The sequence below is a fragment of the Anopheles aquasalis genome, chromosome 3 (assembly GCF_943734665.1).
Source record: "Anopheles aquasalis chromosome 3, idAnoAquaMG_Q_19, whole genome shotgun sequence".
In the NCBI taxonomy this organism is placed as follows: Eukaryota; Metazoa; Arthropoda; class Insecta; order Diptera; family Culicidae; genus Anopheles; species Anopheles aquasalis.
Window position 1 is genome coordinate 47,931,049 of NC_064878.1, and position 20,318 is coordinate 47,951,366.

A 20,318-nucleotide genomic window follows, 5' to 3' on the forward strand; every position below is an offset into this window, starting at 1 on the left:
CAACATGGCTCACTCGCTTCAAATGGAATAATCACGCCATTAGCAAAACCAATAAACACACGGATACAACGGGGCTCCGCGCGCGCGCGAGAGGTACGAATCCGACTTAATTTCTCTTTTGCCAACCACAACCAACGGATGACAAAGTTTAGCCAAACCGGAAATAGCATCTCGCTAATCGGACGATCGCGAAAACCTTTGCCATCAAAGGAATGGCAGAGAGAGAGAGAGAGAGAGAGAGAGAGAGAGAGAGAGAGAGAGAGAGAGAGAGAGGGAGGGAGAGAGGACCATCTCTGGGATCTGACACATAAATCAAACACAACAGCAATAGCAACAGCGAGGCTCCACTAGTGGCGAGTCGGGAGTGGCCTTTGCCAAGGCTGCCAAGTCTAGGAGGAGTGAAAACCGTTTTCTCCAACGATCAACAAGCCACCACTCCTCACGCTCCGTGTGTGCCCCGTGGAGGTGGGGACAAACTTAGACAAAAGACCAGCCTCGGCCATATCGCCTTGTGCGACATCACAGTGGCCGGCCCTCTCGACGAAGCCTCGGCAGGCGCGTCGAAGCAGGAAGCACTCAAACTCGCCCCGCGGAACTGTGCCAAGCGCTGTCCGCTGTGGTCCGTGGGCATCGTGAAAGGCCTCTGCCGCAGGAGAAGAACTGGGCCTCGGATGAAAGTGAAAACCATCGCTCATTAAGCAGGCAGACCAGAGACCGGTTTTTCACTTCACTCTCGGATGTGTGTGCTATTGCGCAACGGACACTATGACGATCATCAGATCTGCCATCAGATTGGACGGACGTCGGTGGGACGTGTGTATGTTTTAACGATGCTCACCTAGAGGTGCACCGTGGTCAGCTCCAGGTGGCGCAATAGAGGAAAGCGTACAGCCTAAGACAGCCCCCTTAGGGGCTCCTCTGTGCACCTGGGATCACCATTGATGCTCGTGCGGGCACGTCGTGGATACCATTCAGCTAAATGCCATCATCCGTTCCGTGGAAAATCCATTTCCCTCCACGGTTATGTCCACCGCGCACGGTCCCCCCCTGGCAATAATCGGGAAATCGGTCATCAATGTCTGATGATGGCGACAGCGGCTGATGGAAAACCGGTTTTTCCGCAGACGGTCATCAATCGGTTGACACTCGATCGCCGTCGTTCCATTCCAGCACAACCTGTTCCAGGCTGTGGAGGGGGGGGGGGGGGGACCATAATAGACCATCGATTGGATCCTAGGTTGCTGCTGCACCATCGATGATGGGTTGTCGCCTTCGTTATGTAAGCGTTTGCTGCTGGCAAAAGCAATTTTGTTATAAATCCGTCAAATATCCAGGAATGGCTTTCCAAAACCGCATTCCTGCGATGCGGTGCGCTGTGTTCCGTGGTAACAATATTAGCATAATATTGTAGCGAGCGTCAATTCACCCACTCTTGTTGACTCAGAAGTGGTGGTTTCGATTTCCAAAAAAAAAATGCAAATTCAAACAAGGTTTTTCGATCCTAATACTAATACGAGTGCTGGAAAAGTCCCTCCGTGTGGCGTCATTTCCACGTTCCAGGAAACGGAAGCCGTTGGAACACTTTCGCGGAAAGTGGGTTTCGGACCATGCTGGGGGTCCCACCGAACCACATTTGCTCGCTCGAAACATACAAACACACCAGCCGTTCCGAAGCTAAACACCTAATGCGCCACGGAACAGCATACGGAACGGAACGGAACGGAATGGAATGGTGGCCAGTGGTGGGATTCGCAATGAGGTAATGCGTTTCGCGAAAGACACAACAGCACACACAAAGGCACACACATAATTGTAATGATCGTAAATTATGCAACGTGGTACGCGGAGTCTATGCTTTCCCTGCACCACCACCACCACACCACCACTCACCAACAGTAAATAGGCCACTTCTGCGCCAATGTTCCGTGGCATGGAAACGGGGGAATTTCGCTAGGATTTTTGCGTGTAATTTCACCTACTCACACGGCCCCCCCCCCCCCCCCCTTTTGCGTCTTTGCCGTCCGAGGTCCGTCCGTCCGAGGTTTTCCGTGTTGGTCACCGATTCGGAAGTGGCATACCGAGTGGCCGAGCGAGCATTGTATTACGCTTGCAGGGGTGGGGAACATATTTGCACCGATGATACCGATGATATTTGCAATTCCGTGCGGTGCTGTGCGTGCGCTCGCACTTACGATGTTGACTTGGCTCAGGCTGTTGCCGGTTGTTTGCGCTTTCACGAGACCACCACGACCATTCCGACCTCTTCCCATTCCGTTTGCTGAATGTTAAATTGTTGGTCAACTGGCGAGCGCCTGGTGCAGGAGGGAAAATCTAAAAAAACCACTTGACCAAGAAGGATGCCTGGCGGCGGCGGCGGCGACGACAACAAACATTGGAACCAGCGACACATGGCCTGTGATGGTTCCACCACAGATTACGTGTCCTACGTGACCAACCTGCTTGCTGTGCCCGGATCAAGTGTTTGCAAATTGCCTTCCATTGGCCGCCGTTTTAATGCAAAATTGATTCCCAATAACCGCATTATCGTCCATGAATGATTAACTTAGCTGATGTAGCTTGAAATTGATTTTCCAACCCTCCTCCGGTCACCCTTCTTCTCTCATCCTCTATCACTTCCTATTAACTGATCAGGAGCAGGTTAGTGATGATCGACCGACGATCGCTTAATTGCGATCGCGTCCGTGCGTGAGCAGCTTCCTGGCTAGTCGATCAGCCCTCATCGAAAGACACGGAGTTTGTTAGCGGAGCGTTAAAAGGTGTTCTTGCTGCCGCTGCTGCTGCTGCTGCAGCTGCTGGATGCATCAATCACTCGCGCGTGAATGAGGTCCACGACACTGGCCACCTTGTTGTGGGACAGGTCAGGGTGGTTGATCGCGCGTCCGCGTCCGTCATCATGCTGCATCATGCTAGTATCGTTTAAGTGACGTTTAAATTATGATTCGTTTCACCTGCCACACCGAGCACACGGCACACAAAGGCGACGCATCACTGATTCTAATCCAGCAGCCGCTACGCGGCCACTACACCCTTGAGCTACATTCTGTCCATTCGATCTTTGCCAGCTAGCGTTGCCCCTTGGCATCCCACACTCCATTCTTCATCATTGAATGCGACATCGCGCTGTACGATCGATGGTGCTGCTGCTGCTGCTGCTGCTGCTGCTCGCATGTCTGTTTGATTGTGTCCGGCTAACCCCCGAAGAAGGGAGAGGTTGTATGGAGGAAAAGTGGTAGGAAAAACTGTGAATCAGACAGCTCACCAACGTACACACGCTCACAGCCGAGCCGTGCGCCGTTTTGTGTTGTGGAATAATTACCGGAAGTGCCGGTACCGTTTTGCATCTGGTGCTGCGGCCGTGGCATGGAGTGGCGAGGGTGTAACCGTGCTAAATCGAATTTGTCGCGCACTCGCGTGCTGTGCCGTGCTCTAAATCATGCGGAAACGCTGCGCTGCGTATCCGCACCGCCATTCGCATACAATGTTTCGGAGGCGGATTATTGGATTATCGAATTTCCGATTCCGGTGTTCCGGTGTGCGGTGATCGAGTTTCATCTGGCGCGCAGCAGCAGCGGTATCGGATTCGATTTAAATTGTTGCCCTTTTTCAATGAGAGGCCCGCTGGTGTGTGCATCTGATCGTGGGGTTTTTTTTTTGCTTGAAAGGAAGCTATATTTAGCTGAAAGACACTTTATAATGAGTGATGACTACATCTCGGTGTGATCTCTCACTTCAAGTAATGTTAGCAGCGCCTGGCGCTCATCCTCTAATTAAATCGAGCTAATGGTGCTGAGGAGATGAAGATGTTACCGTGGGGCTGCCACCTGTTGTGGCTACTCTTTTGTTCATTTTCTCTGACAATCTGTTGAGTGACATTCCAAGATCCAATGTGAAATGTGTGTTTGTTGATTGCAAATGTTCAACATCGTTAGCCACTTCTTCCCATCTGCCTTTCCTTTTCCCTTTTTTCACACCGTTTTTAACTGTTTTTCGTGGTCCAAAAGCACCAGAAAACAGTGCTACGGTGGCGTGAACTGAAAGAACTCAACACCACAACACGCGCGTCACCGAAAATGCTGTTGCTGCTGCTTGTTGGTGGTCGCGACAACAACGTGACGCCGTTTGGAAGGTGAAAGTAAAAGCCACCACGAGGAATTGAATCCGCCGAATTTCGTTGGCCAGTTCGGGGTGCGTTTGCTCTACCTATAGGGTTCCCCCCCCGTCCCTTCCACTGGTCATCGTCATCTCAATTCAGCGATTCGTTTCGCACAAAAAGGAAGGCAAACTGTTGACGGCCTTGCCATTATCAAGGGACAGCACCCTCCGGCGGTGGTACAGGTCCGTGGGCCGAAAAACAAATCAACCATCAGCATCGAGGCGTGATTAAGGCGTTGTTCACACGCATTAATTTTAAGTCCATCATCATCATCATCACCAGCGACGCAGTGAGGCTGCTGCGGGCCTCTGTTACCCTCTCTCTCTCGCTCGCTTGCTCGGTGGTGTTGTGCCCTCTGCACTCGCGTTGGCCGCCGAGAAAGTTTTATCAGCTCGCCATCAACCAGCCAGCTAGCGAAAGTGGTTGGTCACCAGACCAGACAGCCGGACAGATGGAGACTCGAAGTCCAGCAGACGATGTTGCTACTGCTGGTTGCGCAATCGTGTTGTGTCGTGGTTGGTGATTTTTTGGGGGGGGGGGCCCTTTCCACCACCCCTGAAAGTTTCCCACTAAAAACCCTTCGCTTTTCTGGGTCTGGGTGAAAGTTTTCCACCACCCCCGCGAGAATAATTTGTCGAAATTTATTCTGATTTGTGTGCCGGACCCCCCGCCCCCCCCAAAAGCGCCGTCGCTATTTGCGCTTTTCGCACGCTCGCTTTTATGCTAATGCTCATTGGGTCGAATTGGGTGTGCTGGGCGCTTTGTTTCCGGACAACGTTGTGTTGCTGTTGTTTTAATAAATTCATTCCAAACGGATTTTTACGGTTTTTAAACGCATTCGTCGCGGTGCGTGTTTCGATCTGGTGAGCGCGCCTGACCTGATGGAGGGGGGTTGAGGGAGGAATTAACGGTTTGTTTCACACCAGCATCAAGGTGGGGGGATTTTCTGCATTAATAGACAGATCAAGAGCGGGAGGGAATGGTGGCATCTGTATCTCCGTTTTTCGGTGGTTTCCGGTTGGCGAAAGTGCGTTTTATGTGCTTAATAATGTTGCGCATTGGTAATTACGAATTTATGCTTAAGTGCGATTAGCGACGACGCTAAAAAGGGACGCATGTCTCAGGTTGTCATGATGTTGTGTGCGATCACTGGACCGGTAACATGAGTAACGTTTTTGCGCCACAGAGATCCACCGGAATCCAGGCATGATTAACAGGGAGGCAATCCGTGCTTAAACCGAAGAGCGCAAAAGGTTGGTCCAAAATTTAACGCCACAACACAATCAAACGATCCCGGGGTCAGCTCACTTTCACTCTAAGAACGGTGGTACCGGATCCATCCGGATCACTGAAGACTCCCGGAAAGTCAGAAACCATCCCAGCGGACTTTCGAAAGCAACAGACGGAAGCAGACAACCGGGGGAACTCGCGATCATCATGCCGCGCCAAACCGAGTCGATCGAACCTTTCCCAACATGTTCCCCTTTTCTGGAGGTCGCGAGCCACAGTTCTGGGGCCCTGGGATGCTGAGCTCGAAACGATTAACCCCGAAGTACGACCGAGAAGGAGAGACAGAAAATCACCGATCCGCCGGGGATCGGGGGATCGAGACCCGAAAATAACGGTGGTCTGTATTTACATTTCGCGAGGGTTCATTACTGGTTCCCTGCTTCTCGCTCCCCTCCCCGTTGGTTGGTTTGCTCTCGTTGCAATCTCTCGTTCCGTGGTTTTTTGGGCGCACCCCGGCGCACAGAACGATCCCGGATGCGATTTCTCTTTTGCCTGTGAGTTCGAGGTCGAATCGGACCTTGCACTACAGTTGGGCCCACGACAGTTGGGAGTCATCCAGCACCACCACTACCACCACCACCGTCCGGCCATGGGGGCCATTTAACATTGAATTCCGTCCGTCTGACCGGCAACGGCAAGGAAGGATTATCTTTCTCTTGGAGTCGGAGGGGTACCTTTCCATTTCTGCGTCACGACGAATGTCGCCAAAAAAGCTGCGGATTTTTCGGGAGTGAAAAAGGTGCCGGGGCCGGGGGTGCAACAATGGCGCGAACATGCGCGCCTCGTTCCGTTCACCGTTCCGGCGGTTGATTCATCAGAATGAATGAGAAAGGACGAGCAGCCACAGGTTCGCTCGAACTGTTTCTCTCGCTCTCTCTCTCTCTTTCTTCCTTGTACTTGTTTCTATCCCGGAATCAGGTCACTCCAGAAGGGGATCCTGACTGCCCAGGTGACAAGCAGGGCAAGTACTTTCTTCCAGTTGCTGTGGTCCGTTCGCTGGTTCGCTATTTCCATTGTGTTTCGCTAATTTAATTAGGTGTCCGTGTCAAGGCCTTTCGAGCTAGAAGGTTGTCCTCCTTATCGCCAGCCATGGGACACTTGCCGATGCGAAAGGATTAAGCGGGGCTTCCCCGGGTGTTCCTCCATCGAGACCGTTCCAGGAACGGATTCCTTGCAGGCCAAACATTGTCATAAGAGAAGTCAATTCACTGGACACTCCGCATCACTCTTTGCCCTCGCTCCACACCGATATGCTGCTGCTGCTGCTGCTGCTGGTCGTAAAAAACACCACAGGGGAGACAGGGTGGTGGAATTTTATGTTTATGGCGCTTCATTACGCCCCCATTAACCGAGGGTGCACCACCACTTGGCGCATTGGCGTGCTGCGCAAGGGCTCCAGGAACGGAGCACCCGAGACGAAGACGAAACATGGATTGCACTTCAGTTCCCCCTTTTTCCCGGTTCCCAGCTGGAGCTGGAGGGTAGCGGGCGCCGCAGTCGCTTTTACTTTTACTTCCGAGGCCGCGAAACAATGACCGGGAAGCGTATGTGCGCGCACATGTCAGATTACTTTTTATTAAATTGAATTTAATTAAACAAAGAAAGGAGCCACGAACAAGAGGCTCCAAAGGTCGAAGGATTAATGCGGATGAATTTGGTTGTTCACACCCCCCCCCCCCCCCCGGGGTGGGGGATGGAGAACTCCGACGTGACACCGACGTGAATACCGAACGTTCCGAAGAGATCCACTGCTGTTAGCTGTTAATTAAACGGAAGATGCCCGGTGATGTCCCGCGGACCAGGACCGGAAGGTGGTGGCGACAGTAGTTTTGGGGCACGATTCGGCCGTTATCGTGATCGCCGTGGGCACGATTCCGGGGTGCTCGAGCGATCGCGAGCGCCCCTTTATTTTGCAGGGGTCCACGAAAAGAAAAAAACATTAAACCTTGCTTCACACCATCGTCGAAGAAGCAGCGGGAGGATCACTAGTCGACGGCGACGACGCCGACGACGACGACGAACGTCATTGTTGGACAGCGTGGCGTTGGTGACGACGGGTCACCAGATGGGGTGGCCACCACCGAGCACCAGCACCACCGATCTCCACCTCGCAAGAAGTGGTGAAAGCGTCCGTAGCGACGATCGTACGACCGGGTCGACCCGCCGACCATTCCGATTCAGCGTCGCGTAGGTGGCAACGAATTTCGCCCCGAACCCGGTCGCCGGGACTGACCTCTTCCGAACGAGTGCGTGCAGTGTCTGTGTGTCCCGGAGTCCTCCTCCTTCTTTCTGCGGTCCTTAAACCGGTTCTACCGGTCGACACTTCCTTCTCCTTTGGCCCAAACTGTCATGTCGTCGTCTCCAAGTGTCCCAAGTCCGGTTGAAAGAAATCTGGCAAATATTATTAGCTTGGCTCCGGAGTGTGGTGGCCCTAGCTGCTCCTAGGACCGCACCGGGAACGCACTTTTACGTGTCTGTCTGTCTGTCTGTCTCTGTGTGTGCGTCCGTCCGTCCGTCCGTCCGTCCGTCGACGAAATTTGTGTTTGCGTTCCCGAGGCCGAAAGTTGTGTGTCGCGGGTGTCTTGTACCAAGGCGGACGACGGCGACGGAACTCGGGGCCGAGACAAGACGAGACACGCCGAAAGGTGAAAGTTTCCAGCGACGAGAGCGAGCGCGCGCGATCGCCTGTCTGCGTCCACTAGCGGTTTGAACCGCCTCGATGAAGGCGCTTGCGTTGGGACACTAGTCACTAGGCAGCCGAACTGGGTATTCCCGGGGTTTTCGGATACTGTCCGAACATCCGTCCGTTGCTTTGCGGATCCGGAGACGTCCAGGCCCAGGAAGCACCTCGGATCGGAGGATCGGATTTGCATAAACCACCACCACCACCACCATAGGGACCATATTTTCGGTTCGACGAGAAGCAGTTTTCGAAATCCGTTATTATGATTAGCCGACAAAAAAAAAGGCAGAAGATTAAAACCGCTGCTCCGGAAGATAAAGACGCTGAACGGTGGACGCTTACGACCTTTTCCGGCTGCCGAACTGGCGGTCACTTTTCGGACTGTGCTCTGTTCATGAATAATAAATTTGCCATTTTACGGTCCCGTGGAGCCACTATGCATCTTCACCGTTATCACTGGCTAAGGAGATGCGTGTCTCAAGCGAAAGTGCTTGGGCGAGGCTCGAGGATCACCCCTACTACAACACGGCTACTACGATGCGCGCTACGATGTTGCGTAAGCAGCAACGCAGCCTACTAGATTCACGGAAGCAAACAATCCGATTCGGGCGTAGAAATGGATCATCCGAAGCGTATCGGTTCGTGCGCGAGCGCTCTCGTGGTCCTCGGTTTCACTTTCGTGCGGTGCGAAGGTGTGAATTGGTCTTTCGAGGTCGGTAGATGCTGCGGTGAATCCGTCACTCTCCCTGGTCGTCGTCGTCGTCAACAGCGCTTTCGCTTCCTTGTCGCTTCCTCTCGATCGAGGGGGAAAAAGGTAAACACCGATCTGACCTTTAAGCTAATAGAATGCAGACAAATCCAGGCGTCCGCGTGTTAGATAACGAGGGCCCAGAGGGCCATCTTTCTCACGCCAGGGCGGGAAGCCCGGATGTTTTTTGGTGCAAAAATGGCCATCGCGGTTCCCGTCTCTAAGACTTCCTTTTCTCCAAAACACTGCTCGAGGCCAAGAAGAGGCCGAGTGTCATCTGCTGGTGTATTTGTTTCTTTACGAGTTGCAGCAGAGGAGGGGAGGAAAAAATATGTTTTCCCTCCCGGGGGGGCTGCTAGTGCAACATGAAACTCCCATCCGGTAACGGCACCCAAGGGGTGCAGTGGGAATGGATTGCCATCGCAACCGTGTCCGTGCTGGAGGGGGCCACAGCGTGAGGTAATTAATTTAACTATTGCCTCACGGGGGGGCTGCACTAGGTTCTCTCGTCTGCTACCCCCTTTTACCGCCCCCTTGGCTGATGGAAACACGATGCGGAAAGGCGTGGCAACCGCCAGCCAGTCAGCCAGCAGGTGTGTCAGCTGAAGCCTGATGCAACCGACGCCTCGTAGCTCGTGGTGTCTGCTGCTTCTGCTTCCTTTTCATACACACCGCAGCCAGGGAGCGTTAGTGTTAAAGAGCAAAATAGAAAACTCCCCTGGAGGCCTCCCACTGGTGGATGTTAGATAATGAATCAGCGCCAAAAGCCACACCGCGCGGTGCCGACGATTAATTAATGAAAAGAAAGAAAGTTTTCGCGTTCGCTGTGGTCCACTGCTTCTTCTTGCTCTTCCACTGTGCTCCCTCCCTCTTTATCCCCTCGCACCCTCGTATTGGTGGTAGATTTGCTATTAACATCTTTTTTTTTCTCTCCATCCTCCTTCGCTTCGCTACGGAAATGGTTTAGCTTCTATCCGGTTTTTTTTCTCTCTCTCTCCAGCCCCGCGTGTGTCTTTACGGAGCGGCCAGAAAGATGTTTTCCATTTTTTGGCCTTTAAGCTCCCGTCCCCCCACCTGGGGCCACGGTTCCGGCCCCCCTCACCGGGTAGCACCTATCTCGTCCCTTTTCTGAGGCGCCATCTCGCCATGATTGCACAACGCATAGCTCCACAACCAGAGTGCGCGAGAGCCAGAGATGAAGAGAGAGAGAGAGAGAGAGAGAGAGAGAGAGAGAGAGAGAGAGAGAGAGAGAGAGAGAGAGAGAGAGAGAGAGAGAGAGAAAGATGTTAGTGGCCACAGACACACATCATTTTCATTTGGAACGATCTCGATGCTCGAGTGGTTGACTCTCTATCATCGGGATGCACGATTGCGTCACGCGAGTGTGCCAATCGGATCGATTGGAACCACCCTTGTGTCCCTTGTTGTGTTGCTACTGCGCAGAATCTGCCACCACTCTGACGACAGAGGCTGGGAAAAGCTCCACCAAAAGGTAGCACACACCGGAAGCGGCATGCGAGAGCGAGAGAGAGAGAGCTCACGAGCAAGAGAGAGAGAGAGATTTGGTGGGAAAACCGGAAAAGCTTATGCGCTGGCGCCACAAAACAATAACCAACACGCCCGGAGGTGAAAAGGGCGTTCCTTGGCGTATCAGAAGACAAAAGACTTCAACGCGCCAGCTGGCGGCGACGAACCTTCTTCTCAACGACTTAATGTCTTTCGCGTGGCGCGGAGTGCTGATGAGTTCGCTTGCACAATGGCATCGTAAATCCATCCCCATTCGCTAAAGAAGCGGAAGAGAGTGAGAAGAGTGCACAGCGCTATCTATGCAGCGTTAAACCGGCGGGGCTTTAATTGCACGGAAAGATATTCTGCAACAAAAAAAAAAACCTTCCCCCGTTCGCGTTTGCCGTCTGTCCGTCAGTGTCAGAATGGATTTGAGGGGTTTCCGTGGAAAAGGGAAAGAAGCGAGAAGCGTGGCGAAGCGATGACGGCGGTGGCGGAAAAGCTTGTTTGTAGTTTCACTTTCCGTGCACGCGGTGCGCCCGTTGAGCATGAGCGGTAGCATGATTGACGCCGTGATGCCGTCGTCTATCGGAAGCATAAATAGACGCTCATCGACCAAGTTCCCTCTCTGCTACTGAAGTCACTTCGATGCATCGTGGCAAGGTGTAAGCGGAGGTAGGTTTGCATATCATCATGTTGCCACGCTTGTCCCGTGAGCATAGTGCTCCAGTTGATTAGCATATCAATCGCTTATTACCGGACTAACCCAAATGTGCTGCCTGGCTGGCTTGGTACATTGGTTGCATTAGAATGAGCATTACATCATCTCGGAACCCCAACAAAACCACTTCCCTTTTAACTGGTGTGGTGAAGAAGGAAATTGTTTCAAGAAAGTGGCGCAGCGCTTTCCTCCTGGCGAAGGAGCCACAAGTGGCCAACGTTGCTTCCTTTTCATTCGTTGGCTTCCGTTCGCGGGGCTGCAACACGTTGCTGTGCTGCTGTTGCTACTGCACACGCGAGCAATCACGTAGCAAAGGCACGCAATGCGTAGTAGACGGGGAAAACATCGAGTGGGGAACGCGTGGGGTCCAGCGGTGCAGCAAGGTATCCACCGGAAGGCAAAATGCAGCACATGGGAGTGTGGCCATCAACCGTCGGCTGTCGTCGTCGTTGTCGTCGTTAGCATACAAAGCCCGCTAGCGCTTGGATCGGAGCTCCCCGTTACGTAACACACGTAGCGTAGCAACAACAACTCAAGAGCTTAGCAATCGATGAGATCTCAATCGACACTAAAACGCGGGTGTCCTTCTGCTTTTGCAGGAGGGTAATGTGCTTTTTTCAAACATCAGCGAACGGTAGCTTGCATTGCTTCGTTCGAATAATGTTGAATAAAATGGCCTCCAACATGGTTTCAATGTTTTTCTCTTTGAAAATGGAATCAGGAAATGAACAAGGAACTCAATTTCTGCCATTGGTGTCACCACAGAATGCCCTTTCCGGTAATTTACCACCACCATCAGCGTGCAGTGCACACCCGATTCTAATGTCTTGTCACATACCCGGCCACAACTAATGGTGGGCCACGCTCAGCCAATCCGAAAAACCACAGCAGCACACCAAGGGCTGCCTTTTGGGACGTCTGAAGGGAGCGAAGGAGACACAAACCACAAAGCACACGGAACAGGCCAGGAAGTACAAGCTTTGTGACGGTTTGAAGACAATCAGCGAGACAGGGCACGCTCGATCGCGCGCATCCAGATTGCATCATTCGCGGTGCAACCGGACTCGAAGGTGACTCTCAGGACGTGTTAGTCATCGCTAGACAATCGTGTGGCCCCCCGCGCGAGGGGAAAGTGTTGCCACAACATTAATGGGGCGCGAAATCTCTGCCCGAAAATGTGACGAAAATGTGGAGCAATTTTCGTGTCCGTGCCACGTGCACTGCTTTCACTGTCATGCGGTGATCACCGACTTCAATCGTCGAGTGTGTTTGTCAGTGGGTTTTTTGGGGAGTTGTAATCAAATCAGTTCCGGCAGGAGGAAAACATGCTGACTGGCACTGGCAGGCAGACAGTCGGTCCGTCATTAATGCATCGCTACCGAAACGTTCCTTGCCTTGGATTGTTGAAATGGTTGAGGAGGAGAGGAGTAAGTCGATCGATTGCACGCTGGCTAGCATTCCAGCACGGCATACCGACCGTGCACAGGCAGTGCATCAGTAGCAGCAGCAGCAGTAGTAGAAGCAGAAGGAGAAGGAGAATGAAGGAGGAGAAGGAGGAACGGACAATCATTAAAAAGCAATCAGCAGCAACGGGCGGAGAGCCGCTGCGATGCGATTGGAGAGCGATGATTGTGATGATGATCGTTCCATGGTGGTGAGCCGCGAGGGCTCGGCAACGGCAACAGCAACAGCATCGAACCACAAATAATCAATCCCACGATTTTGATAAATTTTCGTCTGTCATGAGTATTCCTTTGCGATTGTTAATCCTCGATCTCTATCCCTCCAAACAATGGGCGCAATGAACGTGATCTCTCTGGCTCTCGGGAGCGATCGAGATGCACCAGTCACCACCAGGTAGCATCACCACCAGGTCTGGTGAGATCGAGACGCAAATCACGATCACGTCTGGCTTCTCCAGTGTGCGCGCGCGCGCGCGCGCTTAGCACGCCGTCCCTTTTGCCGATAAATCGGCGCCGCCACGATCCCGCGGGACGATCACTGGCCCGGGGTTTGCAACCGGATCTTTGACGTCGAAGATGAGCACCAGCAGCAGCGCTTCCGTGTGCCGGAGGTTTTGCGGTTTTCAAATGTCAGTCCCACCGCACCACCAGGTTGCTGCTGCTGCCGCCGATGGAGAAATATTGATAATCCACCGGAGGAAATTGGTAAGCACGGCCGAGGGTGCACTTTCCGCATTGAAACTCTGATCCACCGATCACCGATGGTGCATGGCAGAGAAAAGGGAAAGAGGAAAGAGGTGCCTGTCTGTGTTTTGAGGGGAGAATGGTGAAGAAAAAAAAAAAAAGGAAATCGAGTTTTCGAGCTTCCAGACCGTTTGTCGTCGCTGTTCGACGGGATGGAAATGAAGCAACCGATCCGAAGGGGATCCCAGGATTTGTAGACAGTCCTCCCAGGCCCCTTAGTCCTCTTCCTGTGCAGGTAACCCAGGCGGAACAGAAAGTGCAACAATGTCAACATGAAACGAGCAGCAGCGGTTTGGCTGTTTGCCTTTTCGTTTGCAAATCGTGACCACGAGCCGAGCTTTTTTGATCCCGTGCGCTTTTCGAGCGGGATCAAGCTCGATGAAAGCGAAAAGGGAAGGAAGGTTCTGGACAGCAAGCCAAGGCACGTTCAGCTCCCTCCCAGGTGGTACCGGTGCAGGTACCGGTTCGCTTGTTCTAAGCGGCGGAACATCACGTTCCGTGCTACAACAACACGGAGCGAACGGAACTTCCTAGGAGCGGAATTGCAACCCGTTTCCTTCGTGCGCGCAACGCACGTCCTTTAGGAGCAGCCAATAAGAGTTCCTCGGGGGGAGTATCCGGCGCAACAAAAAAAAAAAAAAGGCAGCCGAGGGTTCAGGGTCTCAAACAGAGAGCGAAAGTGTTGGGCGGTGAAAGAAGAGCAAAACTGCTGTCACCTTTCACCACCACTCACTCGGAGCCGTGGAGTACTGTTTGTTTAAAACAAAACCACAAACAAACGACGGTGCGCGACAAACAACAATGACGACGACGACGACGACGACGATGGCCACCTTTCGACAGCACGCACCTCGCGTGAATGTTTTGTTTGACAAATAGTGCGGCCTCGCGACTCCACCGAGGGGATGATGTAACTACAGCGGATCCTCGCCCTCGAAGACCGTCAGATTTTCCAGATCAGGAGGAAAAAAAAACAACCACCCGGGCATCCGCCTCTAGTGCGTGCGTGCTTGGTGCTTCCGCTCGAGTTGGCGTTCTGCAGGGCCAGGAACCAGCGGGTGCGCAAAAACGTGCGCACCCCCGGTGTCGGCTGCAAACAAAAGAAAGACTTAAGGCCCCCCCCCCCCCTAAAGATGGCCCTGACACTCCACACATGCTATAGCCTTTGGCTGGTGCCGGTCGTTGTCGATCGCAGCGCCGGTGAAGAGATTTTTCCAGGGAGCTTTTTTGCTGCCGTGTTGTTGTTGGTTTTTTTGGGCGAACAACTTGAAAAAAAAAAAAATGGTAAATAAAAACACAGACACACGCAGCATGACTTCTAGTAACATAAACATAAAAGGTTTTTTTCTCTCTTTCCCTTCCTTGGCGTCAATGATGACGATCAAGTAGCCGTCAGCCGTCGCTTGATCGTCGATTGTTTCGGGGCGTGATTTACGTTTTCGACGACGACGACGACGATGAGAGTAAGTTTATTTATTTTGTTGTGGCCACCACCACCAGCAGCACTACCTTCGTCACAACGTCGCGTGCACATGCACATGGTTCGATTGTGTGCTCGAGAGTGTCTCTCTCGGTTTCGGTCTCTGTCTCAGTCTGTAGAGCTGCATCACCGTGCTTGGTGCAATCATACCAAAGGGGTGGAAGGTGGTCATGGGAGACGGGCACTTGGGACGGAAAAGTGGCAAATCGTAGTGCTGCAGTGGCATGGAAATGGTGGAAACAATAATACTAGACACAAACAAACTCCAAGACCAACGACGACTCCCAGAGACAACGAGAGACGATGGAGCGACTCCCTCGACTGGCCAGCAACCGAAAGGGGAAGTTGCTTGTTGCCGCCTCTTGCTGATGTTGTTGTTGTTGTGAACGGGTAATTACGATGCACCGCCGTTCGCTATTTAACAAACGCCAGCCACTCCGTAATTGGCTTCGGACTACGGGGGCCACAGCAGCAGCAGCACCGACTCCAGAAGGGCCGGAACGTACTGCGACGGATGGCGATGACGATTCCAACCCTTTCCGAAAGGGAGAGGAAGCGCTTGCGGGGGTTGTACAACAAAAACGGGAATTTGCATCTCCAAGTGGCCCGATGCCAGCGAGCGAAACGACGCAATGGCAGGGGCTGCTGGTGCTGCTGCTGCTGCTGCTGTGGAGCATGAGACAGCCGGAATTGATGGGAGTAGTTCGAGTGTTTCCCGAGACTGTAGTGGTCAGCTCGGCTTTGACTTTTGGGGGGCACCAGCTGTCACGTCACGTCACGACTCATTACGAAATGGTGGCCCGGGCCAGGAGTGAAGCGAAGAGGGAACCGTTTCCAACCATTCCTTCCTTTGGATTGGGACGCGAAAGTGCTGTAAGTGTGCGCTGTAAGTGTATGCAATGCACGCAGCACCCGTGTCGATCGATTGTTCCGATTTACGTGACTTATTGGGTGGCCACGCGCCCTGTTCCGAGACACCGGGACTTGACCATCCCCAACAACAACCACCACAACAATGAACAGCAAGATCTTGTGCAACAATTCTGCACCTGGTGGTGAACGCAGTGACCACAATGTTGCACTGTGACCGCCGAGAGAGAGAGAGAGAGAGAGAGAGAGACCTCCATCATCGACCACCAGGTCCGATGGCCAGGCTTTCTCCAATCAATAATCCACCAGCATGGTGAGGATTCGCCGGCGCGATTTGGCGCGCCATGGCATCGGTTGTCCTCGCTTCCAGAAGACACCGCCACCGTTCCGGCGGTCACGAAAGACCGAAGGTCATCGAAGGCGCAAGATGATCCATGGCAAGACCACCACCATCACCACCACAGCGGTCTCTCGTGTCGCTCTTTCACACTTTCTTCCGACCGAGCGACCGATCGCGACGCGTCGCGAAAGCTGTCATCATCGATTTGACATTTTCCACCGGTCGGTTGCTGGCCGGGGTCTCGGGTAGATCGCGATAAGCGCGGTCCGGTGACAAAAACCCACGGAGAGAAACTGGCTAATCTCTAGGCAGTGGTCGTGGTACCTTCTCCGTTGGCCACACCACGAGGACCACGGACAGCCGGCTTGGCTACGGATGCAGTGCCACTTCCGGATGTTCCGGGGGCCAAAGCCAACCAGCCAGCACAGACAGAGGCCTCTGTCTGCGACGGAGGAGAGGTAGCTGAATGGTTTCACTTTCTATCATTTTTAATTCAAACATTAATTAGCTCACCAAACCACCCCCTCCCGCCCTCCGAGGGGTGGAGTGGCCACCCCAAAAAGTGCGTAGACGCACGAAAGGCTGCACCGGAGAGGGAACCCGGAGTGGCCGACTGAACCATGAAGCGAGCGAACGAGCGAACGAGATAGAGACATCGAACCACCACGAAGCAGGAAGTGGTGAAAGGGAGGGTGGTGCGTGACCAAAAAGCAGGGGGTGGGGGTGGGAAGGGGGTTCCAAAATTAACAGACCCACGCAGAGCCGCCTCGCGATCGCTACACGCACCGAATACGCATGACAATACGGCGGCGGCGGCGGCTCCTGCTGCGGATCAACTTTCGTCGGTGCGTGAGCGAGCGACTCCAAAGCGATCGCCAAAAAGAAGGGGCCGGAGGGTGGAGGAGAAGAGCGGTGCTGCACAGCTTCCACTGGCCGTCTGCGTCGTCGGCTGCCAGCGATTCGAAATCGCTCAACGGTGCGTAAAACTGGTTTTTTTTTTTGGAAGAGTTAATCTTTGGAGACGCACCTCTCGCATTTCCACCACCCCCGTCGCCCCCTTTTTGGACAGCAACCCAAAAAAAGCGACGAAGCAGAAGAAGAAGAGGAAGAAAGCAGAAAGGTGGATGGGGTTAAAAAAAAATAGCTGGGCGAATCCGGGCGCGCGTACACACAGACTCCGCGTGAGCTGGCGACGAAAACGGGCGCCGCAAATGAAAGTGAGAAAGGTGGAAATGCTGCTTTTCAGCCAGCCAGCCAGACAGCCCAGCCTCCACCGGTGGGAAGGGGAAGGAGGAGAAGGAGAAGGCTAGTGTCAGGCTAGTGCGTGGCCGGAATGGTAGCAGTAGCAGCAGCAGCAGCAACAACCACAAAAAAGACGTAAAAATGCGTTCCTCAAGAGTTTCTGAGGCGGAACCGAGAGGATCGACCCAAACGGGGGATATTTGGTGCATGGTTGGAATTTCCACAGTTGGCAGTACTTTGCATTTGATTTGACAATTTCTGACCCTCCAGCCCTCCGACTGGACGACGACGACACCGAAAAGGGTCAGAATGTTCGAAGAAAGTAAAAGTCGTTCCGTCGCCGTCGTCGTCGTCGTCGTCGTGGTCGTCTGGTGCTCCAGGTGATCTGCTGCAGACACCGAAAAGGCCGATCTCGCGTCGCCAAAAAACCGGTCCACCTGGCATGCACGCACACATGCCGGAGCCACAAAGATCAGAAAGAGAGGGAGAGATATGCAAGGAACGAACCCGTTGCCCATAGCAGACATCCACGCCGGCGACGACGATCGCGATCGCCATGAGGAAGTGAAGTGAAATGGAAAGTTTGCCACCTTTATGCCTCCAGCACATACATACTCTTCCATTACTAATACTATGGGGCGGGTCTATGGCGCACGGAACTTGGTAATCGACCATACGGTGCAGCCGAGTACCAGAGTTGCTAGCATTTGGATTCTTTTGGCCAATGGTATGGCAAAGGGAGCTGCTTTGCTTTGCTATTAGGCAACCGCAACTCCAGAAGGAATGTCTGGAAGGCCCCGCGGGGCTACCGAAGAAATACCCTAAGTGAAGTGATTATTCGCAAACGAGCCCAACGAGGTGTTGCCCCCTGGCCGGCACAAGGAACTGGCGTGTGTATTAGGCGGCCACTAATGAGCTCGCCCTTTTCGGGCGCGGAATGTTGTTTCGGGGTTAATTGAATCGGGGTGTCCCTTATGTGTCAGCGCACCCCCTTGGTAGGAATGTTTTCTCGCGAGATGGGATTGGACCCTCAATTAGGGATTCTCCTAATCGATCCCTTGAGGAGGAGAAGCTCGGAATTCGTCTCAAGTTAATTTAACGTTTGACAGAATGTGAAGCGATCGATCCCAGATGATCGAGAATAGTTCGAAAAGATTCCAGAGAAGCGAAAAAGCAGAAGAAGAAGAATAAGAAGAAGTGGATGAAGAAGTCCTTATCCGGGTACAGGTGTACATTACCGTTGAGATAGGCGTGATGTCTCCACAGCTGCTGCACCTGATACTGTGTGATGGTGTTGTTGTTGTTGTTGCTGTTGTTGCTATTATTGCTATTCATGTTGCTGTTGCTGTTGTTGAGATTTATGGTGTTGCTGTTGTTGTTATTATTATTTCCACTTCCACCATTATTGTTGTTGCTGGTGTTCTGGTGTATAGCCTGCAGCAGCTGGGAGGTCGGTGGTAGGTTCTGTGGTCCGCCATGATGGATCGCCGTGAGTCCATTGTTGCCAACACCAGGCGTATTGCTGGTCAGTAGGTTCTGGTGTGTCTGCTGTTGTTGCTGCTGCTGTTGTTGGTGCTGTTGCTGCTGCTGCTGATGTTGTTGCTGCGGTTGCTGCTGCTGTTGCTGAGGGTTGCCACCCATACCCAGTCCACCGACGTTGGTCAGATGTTGCAGATTGTGGACGACCTGCTGCAGTGGCATACCGATCGGTAGGATGCTGGGCGGTGGCATCGGCCCCAGCAGCTGACTGTGCACCCCGGAACCATTCCCCAGCCCGTTGTGTCCACCACCGCCACCACCAGCGCCACTGCCACCACCACCGCCGCCACCACCACCACCACTGTTCCCATTCGGAACATTGGTGAGCATCTGGAGCTGGTGTGGCGATGGAGAGGGAGCCGGTGGCCCGATATTCATCGTGGACACCGGCGGCAAGGGTTGGAACTCCATGTTCATCGCCGAAACTGCCTGCATTGCGTGTATCGGGTGTACTGGTTCCCTGGACACTTTCTCACGCTTTTCTGCACTTTTCTCGGAGACCAGATAAGAGCTCCTGGTGATTATCACAATCTTCTGGGTATTTTATCGGGCTGCACCTCACTTTCCCGTCAACACTCGTCGTCGTCGTCGTCGTCAACACAGAGAAACACAGCGGAGAAACCGGGAGGACACTCTCTTACGCTACCACTCGATCACTCAAAACACGGACACTCTTCCATTGTAGTAGCGGCAATCGGTAGCAGTAACAACAGCAGTAGTAGTAATTGTATTATATTCTTCTTCCACTTCTTCCTTCCAATCACGCCATGTTAAGCGCGGGTGACCTGGGACACACCGTGTGGCACACACTTGCTTGCTTCCTGGGCCGACCTGAGACACACTAAACACTTGGTTGGTTTTTGGGCGACAACAAGCGACTGGCTGCGGGGTTGCACAAACGGTCAAAAGAAGTCGGTCTCAAAGAACAGTGGGCCGGTTGGCGAATCGACCTTTTTCGCTAATGGAAGGAACGGTACGGGAGTTAAAGGGTCGTGCCCAGATCGGGACCAGTCGGTACCACGAGTAACGACATCGGAGGAAGAGCGCTAGGTATAGGGAACCAGAGCCGCTCGCTTCACCGCCAAACGAGGTCCGGAAGAATTCGTTTATACCTCAGCCCTCCCTAAGTGCTTGGAACCGACTGGAGGAACGCACTCGATGACACTAGCGACTCGCACACCAACCAACCAACCAACCAACCAACCAACCGGCCTGGTAGCTAGCTAGAACGTGGACTTGCGATGAAGAGTCTCCAGAACCTGGCACTCGTCAGCGTGATAAGCGTCAAACCGCAGCGCGCGGGTTTACAGTAAACTCGCGCACTCGCTCTCCCTCTCTCTCTCTCTCTCTCTGGCGCGCACTCGCGTGCTACTACTATTGCGCTTAGTGTGGCCGCTAGCCAGCCCGCTAGTTAGTGTGGATAGTGTGTCGATGCAGCGGAACACGCTCACACGCCGGTTATGACCTTGTACGTGCTATGCCATGCGTTGCGCGCGGTTGCGTCGCGCGTTCTCTCCC

The 20,318-nt window shown here is 53.3% G+C and overlaps 1 protein-coding gene across 7 annotated transcripts in view; it reads right to left on the minus strand.

Annotated features, from left to right (window-relative positions):
- LOC126578523 (transcription factor mef2A-like) overlaps positions 1 to 20,318 on the minus strand; it is a 46,110-nt gene that overhangs the window by 10,713 nt on the left and 15,079 nt on the right. Inside the window, exon 2 of one of the 7 annotated variants that reach the window (XM_050241172.1) lies at positions 18,500 to 19,682. The exons of 5 other annotated variants lie outside the window; for them this stretch is intronic. In XM_050241172.1, the coding sequence (XP_050097129.1) occupies positions 18,500 to 19,235 (736 nt within the window). In that variant the 5' untranslated portion in view covers positions 19,236 to 19,682. Of the gene's footprint in view, positions 1 to 18,499; positions 19,759 to 20,318 lie in introns of all 7 variants that reach the window. One more of the 7 variants, XM_050241171.1, reaches the window with a different exon arrangement.